Here is a 15,183-nt window from a genome sequence, read left to right on the forward strand (position 1 = left end):
ACCGGTATCAGATAAAACCTAAACGATACCCATCCTAGTGATAGCTGACAGCCACATTACCGCGCACCTTAATGGTTAACATTTTCTCATGGCAACCATAAATTACACTAAAAAGTGAAACCTGACCAAGACTATGAGATTTTACCCACTCGAGTCGATCAGCGTGAGAGGCCCATCTTACTGACGTGGTATTTTTCCAAATGGTGACGCATGAGGTAAAATTTACATAACTTCACACACACTCCACCCATCAGCTGCTCTCATCACTGTTGTAAAGGCAGGGTGTGGCTGGCCCTGATAGCCTCTGTCACTCAAGCAGGATATCATTCTCCTTTGTCTCATTGTGAAGCCATTAAATTGTCTCCTTTAACTGCTGCGAGTTGTAAAACCATATCTCAAAATGAAACACATCTGTTCCGTGAACTTAGTAAAAATGTTTTAATAGTTTCGTGAGCTCATTTAGAGCAACAACAGACAAGAAAAGAACGTCCAGTTTTACAACAGCTAATCTGATGAGCTCGGTGCTGGTTATCGTGTAAACGATGTCTAGTATGAGTGTGAGTAAAGGCACAAAGTCGCCAAAATAAACTGCAGGAGGACCACCAGGAAATTTTTTATAACAAACCTCACAGCTGAACATGGAGGACATTTCAAAGACAAACAAAGGCAAACTGGCTAAAGCTAAAGCTATCCAGAGCTCAGAGCCAGCAGCCTCGGTATGAGCAACGGATCAAAGATGTTACGAGGAGAATTATGGAGATAAATGAAAACTTTTTTTTTATTACATAAATTTTCTCCACCTCCTCAATCCAAAGTTTTATCTGTTAAAACTTTGGATTGAAGACGAGCTGATTTTTGCCATATGTCAAATATAGATCTTAGAAAGAAAACTGAAAGCTGCAAAAATCTGTAGCATTAGGTCCCACAGGAAGTAACAGGCATTCCTCTGTTTTCACATACGAAGTTCAGATCATTTTAAATAGAATGTTTGTGTTATAAAGGCATCAAATCGTGCAAAAGATCAGTATTTTTGTCACACCGGTTGTTGTAGAATCAGCGTTTCTGCATTTTCAACTAGAGCAGGGCGATATGACCAAAAATATTTATCACGATATACATTTGAAACTTTGTGATAACGATATAACTGACGATATAATTGACACTAGACAAAATACTTTACAACTCCTCAACTTTATTAGTGCAAAAAAAAAAAAAAAACCCCAAAAAAAACCCAACCATGAATGTATTTTCACTTAAACAAGCAGCTGTTTTTTATGTGCATTAAAGTTATATAAAAATTTAACAGTGCAAATGCAAAATCCTTGCTGACAGTTTAACCAAAAGGCATTTCCAGTGGAAATTGGCCGACATATCCTCAGCATAACCATGTATAATATCCACAAAACTTAAAAAGAGGTTATACACATAATAGGGTAATATTATGTTGAAGCACAGTACGCATCACTCCACGAGGCTCCTGCCTACGATAGCCGTAATGCTCCGACAATCCATCAAGCGGTGCAGGTTCGTAGCTTAGCAAAGTCGTACTGAAACATTTGACCGATTTTCGAGCGCCGTGTACCACATAAAATTGTTTCCAGGTCAGTAAACACAACCAGAATTCATACATAAAAGGCACACAGGATTATAAGGGGCACTCTCAATTTTCAGAAAAATCAAAGGATTGATTTTCCAAAAAACATGGTAATAACGACGGCCCGCTAGCATGCACTACCAAAAATAGTGCTTTGTTGTGTATCTGATGGACGAAAGCTAAACCAGTTCCACACCACTGAAGTTGCAGCATTTTTACAAACCAATTCTGGTTCATCCGTTTCATTTAACGATCAACTTTCGCTCTTCTCATTCTGCGTTGCCGCCATGTGCGTATGTAAACAAAGGCACTGCGCATGCGCCAGTATTACCGTGAACGGTATGATATAGCCCAGCCCTATTTTCAACCATAGAAAAGACCAAATATCAAGAGTCTGATAGAAAACACGGGAAAAAAAAAAAGAAGTTACTTTTTACCGCTGACTAACATTTATCTAGAATAGTTATGCATCACTCGCTCTTTAAAATGAAAGTACACACGTACATTGTGAACAGATATTTCTTTAGGAATTCATAGAGAAAGTCTTTCTCACTGTCCTACATCCAACTAGTTGTTAGTTTTGTTTCAAACATGAAAATTAAAAATCACGCCAGACCAATTGTTCAGCAATGACTCAATTATCTCAATAGGCAAGGTTATTATCGTTAACGAAAACTAACGAAATAACGAAAACTAGAAGTGAAAAAACATTTTCGTTAACGGAAATAAAAATAAAAACAAAAAAAGGAAAACTAACTAAAACTGTAATGAGTGTTCACAAAACTAACTAAAATTACCTGAATTTATAGCAAAAATGTGTTTAGTTTTCATTGATGTGTGCGTGTCATACAATAGTCAAGGGTGAAAATGAAGTTTAGTTTCCAGATTTTTTTTCTTGCTGTCTCATTATGCCAGCAGGTGGCAGTACGTTAGTCGAGTCGTCTGTGTTGCTGCTCCGTCCACGCGCAGAATCATGTCAGGAAAATTCGGGAGAAAGCGCCAGAGTCCAATTTGGGATTACTTTGAATATGACTGTGTTTTGGATAAAGCAAGTGTCTTGTAGTGGAAAGAGACAAATTATGAGGGACATTTCTAAAGGGAAAAAAATCCCACAAACCTTAAAGTGCACTTGAAAAGCTCACACAAGAAGGCTAAGCTAGCTTACCTTGAGAAGGTAAGGGAGCACACTCAACCCTCATCCCCAGAAACAGAAGCTAACCCCAGGCAAGGCAGCGTGATGCATCCCAAGACAACAGGACTGGGATATCTACATAACTGTGTGAGTCAATTGCCTTCAAAAAGTTTATCAATTCACTTGAACCAAAATTATGAACACCCGGTGCTGCAAGAGTTAATAGTCTTATTGGGGCCAAGATATACATTTTATAGTTGCCTGGTATCAGTGGTTGTTCATCTGCCTTTATTTATTTATTTATTTAAAGAACCCATAGGTGGGAATGTGAGTTGTCTGTCTCTGTGTGTTAGCCCTGCGACAGACATCGACCTGTCCAGGGTGCAGGGTATGGTAGCTGGAATAGCAACATACCCAAGGATGAGCAGAAGACCATGACTGATATGATGAAACTGGGATTTTGTTACACTTAATTATTGCAAACAACTAAAACTATAACTGAAACTAATCAAAACTAAACTGAAACTAAGGATTTTCAAAAAAATAAAAACTAAACTAAACTAGCAAACAATTGGTAAAAACTAATTAAAACTGATATAAAATTGAAAATCTGAAGTCAAAACTAAATAAAAATAAAAACTAATGAAAATCGCAAAACTATTAAAACCCTGTCAATAGGACGATGGCTCACAACCTTTCTATAGCTCCCAAAACTCAATACATAAGATCACACTGATTAAAAAAAAAAAAAAAAAAAAAAAAAAAAAGATTTCTGTACTCCAGTGTTAAAATGAGTAGTTACACATTACTAAACAACTTTGTCTAACCTGGTTGATGGTTTTCTCCATCTGTACGAGGCCCAGGTTGGGTAGCATGGTCTTGATGAAATCCACAATAGACTCCAAGCTGTCGTGCTGCAGGATCAGAGGCTTGTGGCTCCCCAGCAGGCTTAAGGCCACCTTGAAGATGACCTCTGACCCCTGCAGGAACACCATATCTGACAGAGGACAAAAAGGAAGGATAAGTTACAGAGGCAAGCGGGGAAAAAAACCAGAAAACAAAGGGAAAGGAGGCTAAAAAAGGCTCTAGCGTGACGGCACTCTTAAATTACATGTTGTAAAAATCAATACTGACATGTGCTGACAGCAGAGCTTACCCTGTTTAATAGCAAATTAAAGGCTTATTAATGGGAAGAATGATTTGACGTCAGCAGAAAACGTTTAAGCAAACATAAATGTAGGCCATTGTAAATCTGCAGAGCCAGAGAGCATTTGTGTGTGTATACTGTGAATACATCAGGGTGTGGTAAGGGTTAGGCAGGATTGCATGAGATCATACAGAAGATTAAGGAATGGCAGCAGAGGTGTGGGCCCCACAGATGATATCAAAGACCTGACAGTGCAAATGTGATGGCCGCTAAGCGCAACACACGCACGCTCGTGCACGTCAACACACACACAAATGAAGTGTTATGCTCAGATGAGCACAAGGAGCCAGTGAGTCTGGTTCAATGACTGAGTACTATGTAAGAAATTAGGCGTGAAAACAAAAGTGCGGAAGGAATGAGGTAGAGAGAAAGGCAACTGCAGAAAACATATACCCTCTGTGGGCGTGATGGCATTTACACAAATGAGGAAAAGGTCACTTAACAGATAAACAGTAACTGTAACTGACTTATAAGAGTCTCAGTGAGCACATGACTCAACTGAATCCTTTACTTTGCCTGAAGTCCCTCCCCATCTCCTTCACCAAACTTTCAGGATTATAGTACTACTTATCTTCAATCAGTTACTAAAATTTCATTTAGCTCTGACAATTTCCTTTCAGCATTTTGGGTTCAAGATCTAATTAGACGAGATACCTAGGGAGTAGAGATAACTAAACATCACTGTAAACGCCCTGTCATCCTTTTTCCTGTCATGCGTCAATACTGCTGTGCTTCTATCAGGAAGAAGAAACAAGGCGGCGACCCACCAAATCCACTGTGCAGAAATAGAAAGCCTTCAAAGCTTACCAAAAACTCTGGCCACAAACCCGAGGGGAAAGTGTGAGGCGAAGACTGTGAGGAACCAGGGGGTGGCATATAAGCTGGGCCCGATCTCCTGCTGCTCCAAGTGGCTGTAAAGATCCCTGTGATAGTCATGAAGCAGCCGCGACAGCTGGTACATCTGGATCTGAGAGGAGCAACAGCACTTCGTTGTAAAGGTGTAACATGACTTTGTATGAGGGGCTTTTATTATTTCACACATGCTTTAAAAACTGGATCTGTTGTACATGAACATTTGTAGGATTTTAATAGAGAGTATTCAGGAAGACAAACGTCTTGGTAAAAAATGGAAAGATTTTTTTTTTTCCATATAAGTTTACGACGCAAACACAAGTTTAAGAATGGACCAATAACACGACACCTTATTATGAGGTCACCTCCTTGGAGGGTAAAACGAGGGCTTCCTGTGCGGTATGACAATTATTTTTTTAAGCAATTTTTCACTTATCATTAATGAGCCACTCAGTTCATTCACAATAGCAAAGTATAGAGTATTGCACTAATGTGAATACTTTCCTAACTCCCTCATACAAAGTGCTGCGGTGAGGTCATATCAATTTGTCTTTCTACAGAGCAACTCCAACGTTATCCGTGGTAGATCACATCCACACCAAGTTTACCGAAGGTGCCTCATTTAAAGTGGTATAAGAAATAAGTTTTGATTAGATTAATGTTAAACTGGAATGCTGACAACAGTGACTCTTAAACTAGTAAGGGTACACTATGGGAAATGGCCTTTTTACCAGTACTGGATTATGCAGATGTCATTTAAGTGTATGCTGCTGCCTCACTGTGTATTATCGTCACTTAACACTCGAAGAGAACAACACAGTTTATTTTTAAAACCATCTTTAATTAAATTTCACGTTATTTATGATCGGGGTTAGCCATATGAGTGTTTGTACACAAGGATGGGAAAAACTTTTAAGCACCTCACAGAACTTTCAGGTTAGGCCTCAGCCACAAAGGCCAGTTGTTGACTGCTTGGCAACCACTATTCCTGGATGAAAATGAGGATGCAACCAGCTACATGAGGTTCCTTGCACTTACTATGAAATCAGTCACACAGACCTAGAACATAGTGATCCTGTGGCCACCATGGACCACAAAGGAAAAATGTGTCTACCTCAACCAGCTGGTGAGTAGCTGCTGGTTGCCGCTGAGTGAAATTGGTCACAAAGAGCCACATGGTGCTGCCGTAAAAGCTTGTAATCACTTTGATTAACAGCAGATTTGGCACAGTTTGTGTGGAAGAACCAGACTCACCAGGAATTCTTTCAGCTGCTCCCCTCTTGGGGTCACCACAGCAGACAACCTGCCTCATCCCGTCCCTAGCACCCTCCTCATATTTGCTTTGACAATATAGAATTTCTCGTTTTGACCTCAAAAACCACAAAATGATTGATGAGTTATTATCTGGTTTTGTTCACTTTCATTCTAGCGGCAAAGTAAGATGAGGGATTCTTCACAAAAGGTGTGTATAACGTTCACAAAGTGGAACGCTGTCAAGGACCTTTTGAATTTATTGATTAAGGATCACGAGCACCAAGATCGTAACAGCACTTCGTTCATATTCATAGTTTGAAGCTTGAGAAAAAGCAACAGTCCTGTGCAATATATTGTGGAGTATGCCGCATGTTGGACTGGTGTTGGACTCCCTGGATTAGCTCACAAGCTTTTTATTGTTACGTGACCTGCGCTTGAATTCAGGAACAAAACACATGATGTTTAGCATGATAACAAGGTTGTTTAGCATTTAACCATAGTATGTAGCTCTTTTGGTTCTAGTTCTATCAAAAGATGAAATTCAATCCCACACTGGAATTCAAAACCAATGACGTAGTTATCTGTAACACGAGCACTATTTACCAACTGTGTGGCGAATACTAATGCAACTAAATTCCAATGCCAAGCACTAAGACCATGTCTCAACCTCACCAATGCTCTAGAGGCCATTAATTCACTGTTTTTGTTTGAAAACGTAAGCAGACGTGTCATCTAAAAACAAAAAAAAAAAAAAGGGGGAATAAGAAGCATCAAATTCCAGAAAATGTGAGTTAGTGACATTACTCAACTACGTAACCACTGGAACTGGAGGGCTTTGCTCATGTGATTCAAGTATTTAAGAAAGGGAAACATAATGTAGATTAAGTTGTTTGGGGACACTGACAAGAGAATATTGTGTGGGTGAACACTGTACCTGCAGGATAATCATGTCAGGCCTGTACTGTTTGCGGAGCCCAGCATCGTACATTAGAAATTTGAGCATGTCGAAGGCGTCTTCTTCCCCCATGTGTAAAAGCAGCACTCCAGCGATGAAGGACAGGCCCTGGCAGTATCCCACCTACAAAAACGACAACCACAAACTTGATGCCGACAACACAGGGGAGGGAAACTCTCTCAAGTCTAAAAGACAGGCAACAGCTGGCTTTTTTTTTTCCTTCCTTTTTTCCACTGAATATCAAAAGAAACATGCAGAATGAAAGAGGAGAAAGGCAGAAATAAAGCAAAAACAGAATTCAATGATACCTCAGGGTCAAGCAGTGAGTAGGCTTTCAGGATATTATAGAGAGACAGCTGTCCTGCCCCCAGCTGGGCTTGGAAATATGGATGTGTGGGAAAAGTACGACCTGGAAGAGAAGAGCGGAGCGGCATATTATCTCTCAGCAACGTCCGTATTTTGCATTAAATATTATTTCAAACTAATGCACCAGATACGCAGTTGAAAACAACACTGACACAGCTTTAGAAGTGTAACATTTTCTTCTCATGGTTTATTTTAATTCGCTCTATTCTATTCAGCAGCATCTGGGTGTGTCCATGTTTTTGAACAAAGCATATACACTGCTGATCTTCGCTGTGGATGCAGAACTTCTCACTTTGCTGTTGACGTTAAAAAGGAGCTCAGTGCAGCTGCATGCATGTACTCTTTTGGAGCAAATACGCTTACAAACAGGTTCTTGAGAAGCGCACAGATGAATGCATCTTTTTAAAGAGAACCGATCCCCGTGCTTCAGAGGCTTAACGTGCATTAGTGGATTGGACGTGTATGTTTCAAAAATGACAATAAGGAATGTACTCCATTTAAAAACAAAACAAAAAAGCACTCTAAGGAAGGACAGACTAGTAATTGGCAGGTGTGTGTCAGGGGACTGAGGACTTGATTTACAGTTAGAGATGTGAGGTTTTAGAGAACAGAATGAAAACCGTGTGAGTGTATATTAAAGGAATGTGCGTGGGGGATTTAAGCTGGTGAACATAATGTCATGACTCCCTCCCCTGCCTGGAGGAAAGTGTGTCTATTCTGCTGCATAAAAGGTGTGGGAATGTGATGTGTTACACACCTACATTCTAACCAAAAAAATAAATAAATTCCTCTTTTGCTTGTTTATGTGAAGGAAATAGCCTTGAGCTGCCATAAATCTTCTACCTGCATTTTTTTTTTTGTAGCTCCAGTGTGACGAACACTGTGTTTATCACACTGCATATAACACCTTTATATTAGACCATGTATGCAAACCGCCAGTTTGTATGTGTACGCCGTTACAGCTGTCCCTGCCCTATTAGATGCAGAGTAAATAACATGAAAAACACAGGGTCAAAAGCAAAAACTGAGGGAGGGGAAGCACTACAGGGACAGATCTGTGGGTGGATGTGTCTATGTATATATGTGGGTGTTATATGGGTGGGGTGTAGGTAGTGAGTGTATGTGGGTTTTTGGGTGGGAGGTGTTGGGAGCATTTAAGGGAGAAAGTGTTAAAATGAGGTTTGACAAATACAAAAGAATATATGCAGTTTATGTGGCGTTTGCTATGTACGTTTGACTTCTTGGTATCACGCAGAAGGAAATTTACATTTTTCACAGTACTTGTCAAAGAATGACCATAAACCAGCGGGAACAATGAGGTGTTTGGTTACGTGAATTTATAAACGTCACACACGTCACACAAAGAGACTGATAAATTGATTATTTAAAAGCAACAGTTCTACTAAAATCTTATGTTTTCTTTTCCTTTATGCACTGTAGCTACAAAGTAGTGATTATGCTTGGTATGCATGCTGACTGAAGCGCCAAACAAAAGGATTAGAGAGGCTCCCGTGCTCACAATCAGCTGTTGCACCTATATTAAAAGGTTATAGATGTACAGGGTATGACGACAAAGAATCAGACACTTTACTTTCTAAGTAAATATGGCTCTTAAACCATTAAAGGCATTCTCCTTATAGCCATTCAGCTTGTTCCTGTTATGTTTGGCTCACGCTTCGAAAGTCTCATTCTGAACACCTGAAGGAGCAAATCTGTGATACACACTTTTGACAGTTGTGCTGCACGTTCAACCTGAGACGCCTCTGGGTCATTCCAGTAGAACTCGACACTGACTGTCTAAACACAAAAACACAAACGATGCTCCTGATTGGGCTTCAATGTTAAAGGATCAGTCCAAGGTCATGAGGAAACTGCCAGTGTGAATCTGCAAGTGGTCTAAGTGTGACTGTCAGGGAGTCATCCAAACGTTGCAAAACGGCATAAATAAGAACAGAAAAAAAGGCAATGAATCAAGTTTAGCTCAAGAGTTTTTTTGTTTTTAAATTACAGGTTCTTCAACAGGCAGCCTGCAGGCCAACGATCACCAGTGGTAATCAGGGGTTCAAATGGGATTAATAATGCGTTGGCAGTGTTTGTGGCATACATAGCATTTAGAGAAAATATATTATTTAAAGAAACAACCAACTTACATTTGGCTGTAAAAGAAAGTGTGTAGGCATTTTATGCATACAACGACTGCAATTAGACTAAAGTTATTAGACTTAACTGATGACATAAAATGTGTTTATTTATTTACTGTTTTGAATTAGACTGCGATTTGTAAAATATACACATTGTTAAAAATCACTTTTGTGACATTGACGACATGGGAAAGCGAATGTACCAGGCACATTTAGATAACCCACACGCAGTTTAACCCTGCATGTTAACCGTGGATGCATTACCCAGGTCGATGAGGATGGCATGTTGCTGTGAGGTGAGTTGTTTCAGCAGCTCTTTGTATGGAGTGTGATTAGAAGGGGGCCGGGAAGGGACTGTCTGTGTTAGCCGGTACTGTTCGGCGAGAAACTTCCAGATCTCTCCTCTGTGTTGCCTTGGGACACCTGCCAGACAACGATAAAGGAAGGAGAGGGTGATGAGGACAAACGTGGGACAGAACGCTACCATGTTGAGTGAAACGCGTCAGCCATGTCCAAAGGGATTTCTACCCTTCTTGAGTTATTAACTATTTGTACATGCCTGTAGAACTTAGTAACATAAGTTGTCTCCATCATAACTTTAATCTACTAATATCTCGAGCATCGTTCAATCACCGTTTGCCCGCTTCTTGCATGTAAAATTTACTCTCAGCTTCCTCTCAGATGGATTATCCAGCTTGTATCCCTAATTCACCAGGTTCTCAGACTGCTATTTGTTATATGGTGACCTTTCTGTGTGTAAATACGTGTGTTGGACTCGTTGTTCGAGGCCGTGTGCACAGTAGATAACCTTCCTGTCCACGCTGCAGAACATGCTGATACTAGAAAATGGACAGAACAAAAAGGCCTGATGATTAGAGACACGCACCAGAGATAAAAATGTCAAAGGGAATAGACACCGAGTTCACTGTGCGCAAAAACAGTGAGTAGAATGCCTCATGGAATTCAGTCACCTTGCTTTTGCCACATTTTAAAAAACAGTTATGAAGATAAGTTACAGTTTTTGGAGCTTTGTGCGTTAAGGTTTGGTCAATATTTGCAAATCTCTGCTGATTTTAAGAAGAATAAACATTTACAGGAGGAACTGATATAGAGCATGTGTTTGTGGAGCCAAGTATGTACCTTGTGCAACTGCAGTATGTATGGTCTCAGCGTCAAATTTGACCTTTGCCCTCCCAGGAGTTCCTAGCATTTTCTCCCACACCAGCGTGACCTCCTTCAGACACGGAGTGATTTCTTCATAGTCCAACTTCAGGCGCTTGTTCTGCAGATCGTTCTCTGATGCTACAAACACAAACACACAAACAACGCATGTGAGAAAAAGCAACAACACTGTGCGTTTGCTGGTGGAGCTGAGGTGTTAGGACTCGGTTTCTGAGAACTATTTGAGCTCATCATCTCATCATTATGTGCGCTGCTCAAAACTCTCGAAATTATGCGCTATCGATTTCAGTTTGGTTTTGCGTATTAAAATGAGCCTCACATAGCACCCGTGCACTTTCATAAATTACTAATCCTGACTTTCGTTCGCTCTTTGTTGTGGCAAAGTGATGAGCAGAAACATGCAGCTGCACTGCATTAATACACTTCTCTGCAAAGGTCAGAAGATACAGGTGATAGTGAGTGAAAAGAAAAGAAAATCACTAAACAGCGGTGACAACTTGCTTGATGACTCTTCAGGTTCTTTAAGGAAAGTGTCCCCTTTACATGGCATCCAGAGTGCAATTTACTCTACTGTGGTTAACCATGCTGATTATAGAAACTTTACTGTCACTAGATCTGCTTCTATGGGTGTTTTCTTTGCAACCCCTTCAAAGGAACATAAGACCACAGCTGTCTGTCCGACCCTCTGCAATATCCTGTAGCTGGAATTCTCAATAGATCCCTTCAGTTAGTACAGAAAGTGTTGCTCTAAGCTATGAAAGACACAGCTCTTGTTTACGACCCACAGTCAAAAAAAATACCCCGAGGATGCCTTAATTTTCACATGGAGACACACAAGTTCTAATTACCAATAACTGGAGACGTACATACTTGCAACATCCCCTTGATTTATGAAACTTTTTTGTTTGTCTTTTTGGGTTCGATGTAAAGGAAAACCTCCCACTGGACTTTCAGGTTAGTACAGTTTACAAACCAAACAGAAAAACACAAACTGAATTCCGTTGCAACATGTTGACACCAGTGATCAAAGAAGGTGAGGGCACACCCAGCACCCCTCATCTGTTCCTCTCTCTATGACAACACCCTTCCTCTCTCCCTCCCCAAATCTCTTAGCCCAAAACCCATGTCTTCTCTCTTTTTTCTTCTCAGTCAATCCCATGTCTGTATAGTCCCACCACCACCCCCTCCCTCTTCCCCTGTGGACGCCCCCACCCTTTCCGTTCAAATGTGGTGTCCACCCAGTGACCAGCTGCAGCTTGGCTGCGCTCGGGAGAGTGATATCATCATTACAGGAGGACAGAGACAGAGACAGGAGGCCCTCCATCGCAGCCGGCACTGCAAAGGACTCTAGGAAAATAAGGTGTAAGAGGAAAAAAAGACTGAATGAATATTTAAAAAGAAAAAGAAAAAGACTAGCAGCACAATTTTATTAAACAAACTAAGAAATGTAATTTTAGGGCTGCTTTGAACTCACAAAATAAACGGTCTGAGGAAAAAAACTGAAAAAAAGCTGTATGAATACCTTTTATGGGACATAAATCAGAAATTTAGAGGAATGACCTGGAAGGCATAATCTAGAATAATGGGAAAAAACTTGGACGGAGCAGTTGGCTGACACACCCATAGTAAGAATAGATGCTGAGGCTGTGGCTATGCAGTCTGTCTTATCATCTGTTCAGAGCAAGCAGTGTCTCGTCACTCAGGAGCCCAGCTAGCGCTCCTTCTCTTTCCTCTGTCTAGCCTTCTCCTTGTCTCCTACTTTCTTTTCTTTCTCTTTCACTGCCGCCGGAAAACTCCACCCTTGATAAAACACAACAGGATAGGATAACCCACCCTGGAGCTGACAAAGATACGCACACATGGATGGACGTGCACGCGCGTGTTTTCATAGTTGACCCACAAACCAGGCGGCAGCGAGAGAGATAAACTCATAGAATGGAGGATACGGAGTCGGGCTCCACCCTGACAAATAACGGACAGAAAGGTGGAGTGCACGCTGTGGGAGACTAAAACACAATAAAGCTACAGAGCGCCAAGAAAGCCGCCACACGCTGGCAATGTTTGGATTGGTGTGTGTGTAGTGCGATCAGAGTGTCTGCGTGAGGCAGAATTGTGAGGCTGTGGTCCCAACTGTATTTTCTTTTTCTTACATCAATATTGACCTTCATTCGTTAATCTAGCACCATGTGCTTGTCAATTTATGGTTCATAAATAGAGGCAGAGGTATGACACATGGCTAGATGGGTGTAGATATGAGCCAACTGGGTCAGGAAAAAGGTGGTGCACTTGGCACACCCATAGATGTGCCTACCAGGAAGCACTTTTGGGCACGCGCGCACACACACATGCAATAACGTGTTATATAACTTGATCATTTGTGGTTTGTGATTTTAAATAAAGAAAAGTAGGTGTATACTCAATTTGCAAAGCTTTAAGAGCATACATTTGGAAAGGCGTGTTGCCAGTGTCTTAAACAAAGACTCGTCCTACTTTTTAGCTTCCAGAGAAACCAACTCATCGTGTAGTCAATGACTACCGATGAGCCACGTGAAACAAACAGTACCTGCATGTTATCATGTAGACAGAGCGAATTCAGACAGAGCTGCAGTAATATTTAATACACCTCAAAAATTTTAGAGTTAAGGGCTAATAAAACACACTTTTTCACGGCAATAAAGCACCATTTGGCTCATCCAGTTTTTCTAATTTGTGTGCATTTCGTTTTGATGTGTACATCTCAAATTCAGGCAAACATTGAAGTTTTTTCTCCACCTCAACAGGATGCTTGAGTAGCTGCTGCGTAGATTACGGGCTGAACAGCACAACACTGAAATGCGATGGCAAAGTTTGATTACATGTCTCACTGTAGAGAAGTTTATTTTAACTTCTCTGTTTAGGGCTATTTTTTAAGAGTTGTTACTTGTAAATATGAATAAATGTCAAAAGTCAGTGTGGGCTCATTGTGTGTATCTGTTTTTTTTTTTTTTTTTTTTTTTTAAATCCCTTTATTCATCCAGCTCACCTTGTAGCTTCTGGTTCTCTCTCTCCATCCTCTGCAGGAGAATCTGCTGCAGGATGGCCTTCTTCCAGAGATCCCTCAGCTCCTCTTTGGTTCTCTTCGTCTTCTCCTCAGGCACCGGTCTCATCGCCGAGTCCCCAGATCCTCCACCCACGATCTGGGCCACAACCTGACAGGCATCAGACCCATCTTAAAGACATTTAAAAGATTATCATATTAGTTTACATTAGATTATGTTGCACAAGATGTTTACTGTAGCAAATGTAAAAAAAGATCTTAATTTAGATTGTTTTTAAAGATACATTTCTCAGTTTTGTTGAGCAAAAAAAGCAATAAACACTCAAACTAAGTCATTTCAATTTAAAATGAAACAAACACAAATATCTTCTGGAGTTAGAAGCTTATTAATAAAAACATTTATGAGCAGCACATTCACATTCTTTCATCTGGACTAGCAGATAACACGCCGTTTAAGAACTGCGGGCCTTCCGATTAGATTCAGACCCACAGTTCTGGGTTTGTGTGTTAGATGTGTTGTGATTCTTTCACCATTAGCAATGACAATAAGCAAGAAATTTACATTTCATTTACACTTCATTTACATTTATTCAACACGCCACTTTGTTTACAGGTATGAACAAAAGTTTTGTTCATACCTGACGGAGGCGAGTGTCAACTTCTTCTTACTTTCAAACGTGTTGGTATAAAAAGGAACAAAATCATCGTCTCTAAAAAATTCAAGTAGCCTTCCAGACCCCTCTCTCTCTCTTCTTTCTCTCTCTTTCGGTGAACCTCACGGACACTCATGCAAAACAACAAGAAAATGCTAAACATAGATATATTTGACACAGTTGGGTGCAACACACAGACAGTAAAAAAAAAAAAAAAAAAAAAGTGTTTGTGTGACTCCACCTCAAAGTACAGGGTGGATCCCAAACCTCAAAATACCCTGTGTTGTTTAGAGGAACGACATACCAACTATCCAGATCGCACTTCTCTTTCAGTTCGCGGGAATATCACGATTGAGCCTGATCACTAAAACACACACGTACACACATACCTTAGCCTAACTTAGGTATGTAAATCTGATGCTTATCTTGTCAAAGACTCTTCTGAGGAAAAACAAAAATATGTAAAGGTCATCCTTTCAATACTACAAAAAACACTCACGCACATCACAATGGCGGGCTTTGTGTAAAACGAGTCTTATATTTGTGGAGTGATCATCTGTTTCTAAGACATGCTGAAACCAGCCGAGTCACCACACAAATGTATGGCTCTTCAGTTATAAAAGAGGTGAAGACAAAGCAAACTCATGGCTGACACACACAGAAAGACACTAAGACACTCACACACGCGCACACAACTCTCTTAACAGATTCATGCTTCTTACTAGAGAGAGACAACTGCTGCAGTTTCAGCAGAAGACTGGTGACAATTTGTCTTTAGGTGAAAAAATGTCAAACTTTCAAACTGCAATA

General features: G+C 40.5%; 1 protein-coding gene across 8 annotated transcripts in view; it reads right to left on the reverse strand.

Moving 5' to 3' along the window:
* The window catches only part of tbc1d1 (TBC1 (tre-2/USP6, BUB2, cdc16) domain family, member 1), a 50,784-nt gene that overhangs the window by 3,555 nt on the left and 32,046 nt on the right, over positions 1 to 15,183 (reverse strand). For all 8 annotated transcript variants that reach the window (XM_040024335.1, XM_040024333.1, XM_040024334.1 and 5 more), the window contains 7 exons: positions 13,706 to 13,891; positions 10,642 to 10,803; positions 9,766 to 9,924; positions 7,303 to 7,403; positions 6,974 to 7,117; positions 4,741 to 4,900; positions 3,554 to 3,723 (listed from right to left, as the gene is read on the reverse strand). In XM_040024335.1, coding sequence (XP_039880269.1) covers positions 3,554 to 3,723; positions 4,741 to 4,900; positions 6,974 to 7,117; positions 7,303 to 7,403; positions 9,766 to 9,924; positions 10,642 to 10,803; positions 13,706 to 13,891 — 1,082 coding nt within the window. The remainder of the gene's footprint in view (positions 1 to 3,553; positions 3,724 to 4,740; positions 4,901 to 6,973; positions 7,118 to 7,302; positions 7,404 to 9,765; positions 9,925 to 10,641; positions 10,804 to 13,705; positions 13,892 to 15,183) is intronic.

This window comes from Simochromis diagramma, unplaced genomic scaffold (genome assembly GCF_900408965.1).
Source record: "Simochromis diagramma unplaced genomic scaffold, fSimDia1.1 OVJJ01000302.1, whole genome shotgun sequence".
NCBI lineage: Eukaryota > Metazoa > Chordata > Actinopteri > Cichliformes > Cichlidae > Simochromis > Simochromis diagramma.